The 6006-nt window shown below is 49.1% G+C and overlaps 3 protein-coding genes across 3 annotated transcripts; all 3 read left to right on the top strand.

Annotated features, from left to right (window-relative positions):
* The first annotated feature begins 1937 nt into the window (after nt 1–1937).
* On the top strand, nt 1938–2634 carry Pmar_PMAR020127 (hypothetical protein). The gene is made up of 4 exons (XM_002779304.1): nt 1938–2116; nt 2167–2261; nt 2302–2405; nt 2452–2634. Exons 1-4 carry the CDS (start codon nt 1972–1974, stop codon nt 2606–2608), a joined length of 501 nt encoding a protein of 166 aa, XP_002779350.1. The 5' UTR covers nt 1938–1971; the 3' UTR covers nt 2609–2634.
* Nucleotides 2635–3756: 1122 nt separating this feature from the next.
* Nucleotides 3757–4846, top strand: Pmar_PMAR020126 (hypothetical protein). Its single transcript, XM_002779303.1, has 4 exons — nt 3757–3980; nt 4063–4220; nt 4302–4428; nt 4699–4846. Exons 1-4 carry the CDS (start codon nt 3777–3779, stop codon nt 4834–4836), a joined length of 627 nt encoding a protein of 208 aa, XP_002779349.1. The 5' UTR covers nt 3757–3776; the 3' UTR covers nt 4837–4846.
* Nucleotides 4847–4926: 80 nt separating this feature from the next.
* On the top strand, nt 4927–5541 carry Pmar_PMAR020125 (adrenodoxin-type ferredoxin, putative; the record flags this gene model as incomplete). Its single annotated transcript, XM_002779302.1, has 4 exons — nt 4927–5085; nt 5139–5198; nt 5251–5319; nt 5407–5541. The coding sequence occupies 4 exons, from the start codon at nt 4927–4929 to the stop codon at nt 5539–5541; spliced, it is 423 nt and encodes a 140-aa protein (XP_002779348.1).
* Between the last annotated feature and the right edge of the window lie 465 nt (nt 5542–6006).

The following is a 6006-nucleotide window of genomic DNA, read 5'->3' as shown; positions in this document are numbered from 1 at the left end:
TAGAGCATCCAAAGTAACACGATGGAAGATAGGCCCAGTAGCCGCCTGATGAGTGAGACTAGGCCTGAGTTGGTATCACTCGGCTGGAGGGGTGTCCTTTCTCGATGTAGAGCTGATCTCCCGAGTAGAAGGAGCTTGATGGAGCCCGACCATGGGCCCTGTGGAAGACAAGAACGATGTTGTTAATGCGCGATTTTCTCACAGTTTGGGGATTTTTTCCGTCAACGGATAAAATCGCACGCGCTGTAAACGGCGCGCATCATGCTAGTTGTAACGCTGGGCGATACATGAGCGAAACGACGGGTATAGCCGCCGCCTCCTCGGCACTAAACTCCATCACGGATGAGCAGCTTCTGAACATCATCCTACCATTATTACAGTCCAGGCGGGACCTACGAGACGTGAGCCAACTCTATGGAAGGGCCCATGTGAAGGGGATCATCTTTAGGTGGTCATATCAGAGCTCGGGGTGAAGGACGAGCCGAGTAATGTTGGTCACTCGAGTCACTGAGTAGTTGCAGTCCCCTTAGGTATTCCATGGGTTGGTGTAGAGACCATCGGGAGTGTCTCTGAGGTCGACATGCGGTCTTTGCTACCGCCCTCGCCACCCAAGCCTCCTGTAAGGAAGCGGCCACCACCACCACCACCACCACCGTCGACTAGTCGGTCGGCGAGGGCGGTTAGGAAGGCCCAAAGGCGAGAGGGCTCCAACGATACGTTATTGAGGCTTATGAGGGGCGAGGAGGTCCTGGACTCAACCTATGCTACTGTTTTTGATGATGGGAGACTAGGTGGGTCTATTGTGGTTGGAATGGTAGTGGAGGCGGACCTCTTAGGAGAGCTCGCATCGACAGCCCAGCACCCATCGGAGGCATCTTCTACTGGGCCGGAGTCTACTCATTCTGCGCCTCTCAATGTGCAGGGTAGTAGCATTGCAATACGGAGAAATTTCTCAACCGAATTTGTGAAATTTTCCGAAATTTCGGGAATTTTCCGAAAGTTCGGGATTTTCCGTCATAACTAGGTGGAATAAGCGTACGATAGGTTTGCCATTGGGAAACTTCCCAAACGGGCGACTCGAGTTCGCATGTAACACAAGATGTGAACGTAGTACTATGTGATAGTAGAGTCATGGGCCTTTTCCACTAGGGTGGAGTTTTTCCGATTTGTAGGGCTCAAATTCTCCGATTCATCATCATCATCATCATTCGGGAATTCGAGCGAGTCCGAGCGGCCCTTTCCTGAGCTTGATGGTCATCATCTCCCATTCGATCTCTTCCCCACCGGCTTGTGACGACGACCGGCGCACATCCCTCGACATGTTATGGCAGTAGCATCATCGGTCGTCTGTCGTGATTGGGATTAGTGTGTAAAGGTAATATGATAACGACGATGATGGAAGCTGTATGTGCATGATTAGTAGAGGCTGGGCGCTGCCACTGTGTCTTGACACCATGTAGATGATGTTGCTGCTGCACGTTAGTGAAGTTTCCATCGACACATTTGTGATGGTCCAATTCTGTTGTGTTGGAAGTGCAGCTGGAGGTGGTCTTCAAGTGTGATTGATAACCTTTTGGTCTTGGAGTGGTATTTGCCACTTCTCGAAGGGTTGTTTCAAATGACCACGAAAGGGGTTATGTCGTTTTTATGTGGTCAAACTGCGGGATGTGTCTCGAAATTACCTCCACTGCTTTGGTCTTGTCATAGTTGTTGTAATCGTTGTAGAAAATTGGCGTTTTTTGAGTTTTTACGGCATGCAGAATGTGATGATAATGATGACGAGTAGTTGGACGACGTTTATATTATTACTGTCTTGGATCGCACCGCACGCCCAAGATGATAATGAAATGGCTGCTAATCAGTCATCACTAATTAATACTATTGTGATCTTCATCCAACTGTGGGAATTTGAGTTCTATAGGGCGTGTGATCCCACGAAGATTAGCATATTACTGTTGTTTTATTAGCACTATGCCCAGCACGGCTGCTGCCAAGGGCTGGGTTAAGCCAGAGCTGCGAGTGTCCATAATACGGGTGAAGCATCTGAAGGATACAGGTGTTCATGCAGTAGAGGTACAGCTGGATGGTCAGGAGTCTAAGAGGACGGCGTGGGTTGGTAATGATGGGGAATTGGATCTTAGGGCATGGTACTTTGTCTTGGCTCAGATGGTAACGATGATAAGGAGTTCAATAGGGAGGCAGGCTTCTTCCTGAAGGGGGACCAACAGGAGAACAATACTGACTTTTGGAACAGAGCTTTTGTGAAATTCCATCGGGTCCAACGTGGTCGAGTTTTGGCAGGTACACGTGACGCTCATTCGCCAGAGGACTTTCCGGTCGGATAAGGATGTTGCTGCGTGTCACCTCAGCATGAAAGTGATTCGGAAATACGGCGTGGTTCGGGGGTAATATCCTAGGTATTTGATATACTACGGTACCGTTGGGGTTCAGGTGGATACCGTTAATGCACGATAATGAGTATGTAGGGGAAATGCTCGTTCGGGTGAAGCTGCAGGGCGTAGACCGGTGGAAAGACCGCGAGAAGGGCCCGGCCTCAGAAGCTGTATTCAATCTGCCTCTAAATGGTTACGCTGAAGTACATTACTAGTTACTGTTAGCTTCGCTTCGCTAGGCTGTTGAGTCTATTGTGTTGGTTGTCGGTCGGTGGAACAGTGCTTGTGGCTGTTGTGGTTTTACTCTACTTGTTGGAAGTTATAGAAGGAAATGGTGACAGCAGTGTGACGCGAGGACAGAGATGCGAACTGGAGGAATACCAATACCAATCACTCGGGTACTCAACGGAATGTACGAGGTTGAGGTCTAGACGGTGGAGAGCTCTCGCGCTGAGTAATTCGTCAGTGATGGTTTCTATGCTGAAGTAGATAGGTAAGGAGAGACTCGAAGTAAGCATAGGAATGGTGTCGCTCCGCCTTCTTAGAGGACTACTTTAAAAGCAGAGGTATGTGCTAGGGATAACGATGGTGACTAAGACAGTGAGGGTGGATACCTATGTGATGGAGAGGCGGACGGGTGGGCCTCAGAGAAGTGACCGGGGGTTCATGGGTATGCGATGAAGATGTGGAAGGACCGAGACGGCGAAGATATGCTTCTCTTGCAACCATACGGTGGTACGGAAGTTGGAGGGCCTCGGGGGTTTGACGATTGGTATATGTATAACATGGCTGGCTTCGCTCCGCTAGACGTGGCAGGGTCCCAAGGCCAGTACGGATGATCTCTTAATTGCTCAGCAGAGGTCTATCATCACGACACTCTCCGTCTGAGACCAGTGATCCCTTTTGAGGATTGCGATAGACCAGGTGAAACTAGTGGTGCTATTCATTAGTGAACTGTGGCTGTTGTGGTGAATGTTTGCATTCTACGGAGGCGTGTAGATGCTCTGCGTTTATCTCGGCAAACCTATGATTCTTAATCTGACTTGTTTTTGTGTTTGAAAGTATATCATTTGAAGTCAACGAAAGGCGGTTGTCGAAGGTGCTGAAGGAGGCTGAGTTGTACTTCACCTTCATGTCGCTGCGATTGGTCGATAGATGTGTTCAATGTTGATCATCAGACTTCTCCAATGGAGGTTGAAAGTGACATAGGGCCGATCATAGGTCGCAACTAGAGATGGAGGGACTAGAGGCAATGTATCGTCGTGAAGGTGTGGTTCGACCATCGCGGACCACTACAGAGCACGTTGAATGGGAGTGTAACGTCGTGGTCGTATTGTAATGTTTGGTGCTCATTCTCGACCGCAGTTATCATTACTTAACATTATGGGTTTCTACTTGGCGGCACTGCTGTTGGCGGCTCGCTGTTTAGCACTGTGCGAGGCGGTGAGGGCCTCTGTGAATGAAGTTACTGGAAAGACGTTGATCCCTGGACACCTGTTTACCTTTGAGAAGGCTGTGCCTGGTGATGTTATCAACTACATCATAGACGCAGGGAGTCTTGAGTCTAACAAAGGATATGAAATTAGGGTGACAGGGGACACAAGATTTATTATTATTCGCTGCTGTGATGATAACCGCTGAGCTGTGCTGTGCCATGTTTTACTCTCAGACCTCGATGCCAGGCCAGGCTCCTATGAGTACTCTATTCGTGCTCTCGGCTACTGAGGGGCGGGACCCCGTAATAGAAGTCGATGATTTTAAGATAGTTTTCAAGACTGACGGCAACGGTGCAATCATTGGAGCTGGGGAGCCGGATCCGATCCTGCGGTGAGATGAATGTGGTGAAAACGAAAATCTGAAAATTTCGTTTTTCCGTCAAAATTTCCGAACGTTCGTGTGTTCTGTCAGACGGTACATCCTCCAACTCCGGACTCGGCCGAGATCAGCATCCTATATTCCCGGCAAGATGGGAGAGCCTGTGGCATTCAACATCATCATGGAACCTCTTGCGTTTGGTGTCCTTCCGGAGAGTCAGGTCGGTTGTTGGTGTTATAGTAGTGCATTTTTTTTTGAGAAGTTATCCAATTTTCAATCAAGTCGATTAAGGAGCGTGCTATTTTATTGAGCATATAACGGAATTTTCGAATTCTCTTCCAACAAGGATAGTTCCCCTCTGAAATTGGAGAAATCGATAGCCGATCGGACAGTGGATACTCTATGAAGAGGACTAGATGATACTCCTAATCGTTCCATGGACATTTAGGAAAGAGTGATTTTCACTTAGTACTTACTCTTGAGTTCTCAGTTACGACTCATACCAGCACTAGTAGCGGCGTTGGTAGCGGCAATACTGATGTGGTGGTGTGTGTTCATCCAGCAAAGGCCACGTTGGTTGTTCATTCCCTCGCAACCTAGCACAACTGACAAGGCAAAGACCAAGTGATTTCTACTAGAAAAGAGGCCTGTGTTGAGCTATGGCGCATCTCGATCGGGCTCATTGCCGTTGTAGTGGCAGTGCACGTATTCTTCCCGAATGCTATCATCTCATCTCCGCTCTAAACTACCAGTGGTACTCGGTGCTGTTCGTGGAGTGCCAGGGCTGCGGTACTTCTCCAGCACCAATCACGTGTTACTCAATTTCGTCGATAGTGAAGGCAATGCTGTGAAGACCGTGAGCGCCCCAGTGGGACAGGTGACACTCTTTGGCTTACTCAATTACGGAGTTGAATCGGCGTGGTTGTTCAGTCCCTGCTGGAGGTGGCCCATGCTAACGATATCGACATCGAAGCGGCTTGCGGTGGTCAGGTCGGTATGGTGGGCAGGTGAACTGCGAGAATTTAGGGTGACTCGATTTCAGTGCGCTTGTGCCACGTGTCACATGATCCTCCCAGAGGACGTCTTTAAATTAATACCCGAGCCGGATGAGGTAGGCTGTATTGTGTAACTCTCAGCAGCTCCTAGTTGCGCTCTGCTAGTTTTATAACTGCGTAGAGGAGTGCTCTTTTGTGCGTAGGAGGAACTGGACATGCTCGACTTGGCAGCAGAGGTAACCGACACGAGCCGACTCGGGTGCCAAGTTACTGTCATTCCCGAGATGGACAAGATGACCATCCGTTTGCCATCGGAAGCATTGAGTCAGATGCTGTGATGGTCAACCTGCTCTTTCGACTGATGTGTTTATATGCTGTTTCTGAGACTCTCGTTGTTGTGGTAGTCTACAGCCTTGAAGCTAATTCTGCGTTATTCGTTTCCAAATATGCGTAGAGCGTGGAACTTCTTCTTCGTCGTCGTCGTCGTCGTTGTTGTTGTTGTTGTTGTTGTTGTTGTTGTTGTTGTTGTTGTTGTTAGTTCTTCTAATGACACTGTCGTTCAGTGTGAGGGCCGTCGAAGGCCTCGCGGGTCGCACCAATTACGTATATCATCGGAAAGGCTTAGGGAAGAGGGTCCAAGTGTGGTTCCTCGGTGACATATCGACCTTCGCTGGCGGCTTCAAGTCTCGACCAAGTGGAGATGTACGTAACGACTATCGCTACAGCATGGACGGTGTTGCATGGGTCATCAGCAGTCTCGTGCCACAGGACGTTGATTTGGTGAGATCAGTCGAGCCGCCATC

This window comes from Perkinsus marinus, assembly GCF_000006405.1.
Source record: "Perkinsus marinus ATCC 50983 genomic scaffold scf_1104296947650, whole genome shotgun sequence".
Taxonomy (NCBI): Eukaryota; Perkinsozoa; order Perkinsida; family Perkinsidae; genus Perkinsus; species Perkinsus marinus.
Note: the sequence above shows the minus strand (reverse complement) of the source record. Positions and strands in the feature narration are given on the sequence as shown.

Coding starts and splice junctions, on each gene's coding strand:
- Pmar_PMAR020127 (XM_002779304.1), top strand. CDS start 1,972: ATGCCCAGCACGGCTGCTGCCAAGGGCTGGGTTAAGCCAGAGCTGCGA. Junction 2,117..2,166: donor TAAGAGGACGGCGTGGGTTG/GTAATGATGGGG, acceptor GTCTTGGCTCAG/ATGGTAACGATGATAAGGAG. Junction 2,406..2,451: donor AAATACGGCGTGGTTCGGGG/GTAATATCCTAG, acceptor GTTGGGGTTCAG/GTGGATACCGTTAATGCACG.
- Pmar_PMAR020126 (XM_002779303.1), top strand. CDS start 3,777: ATGGGTTTCTACTTGGCGGCACTGCTGTTGGCGGCTCGCTGTTTAGCA. Junction 3,981..4,062: donor ACAAAGGATATGAAATTAGG/GTGACAGGGGAC, acceptor TTTTACTCTCAG/ACCTCGATGCCAGGCCAGGC. Junction 4,221..4,301: donor GAGCCGGATCCGATCCTGCG/GTGAGATGAATG, acceptor GTGTTCTGTCAG/ACGGTACATCCTCCAACTCC.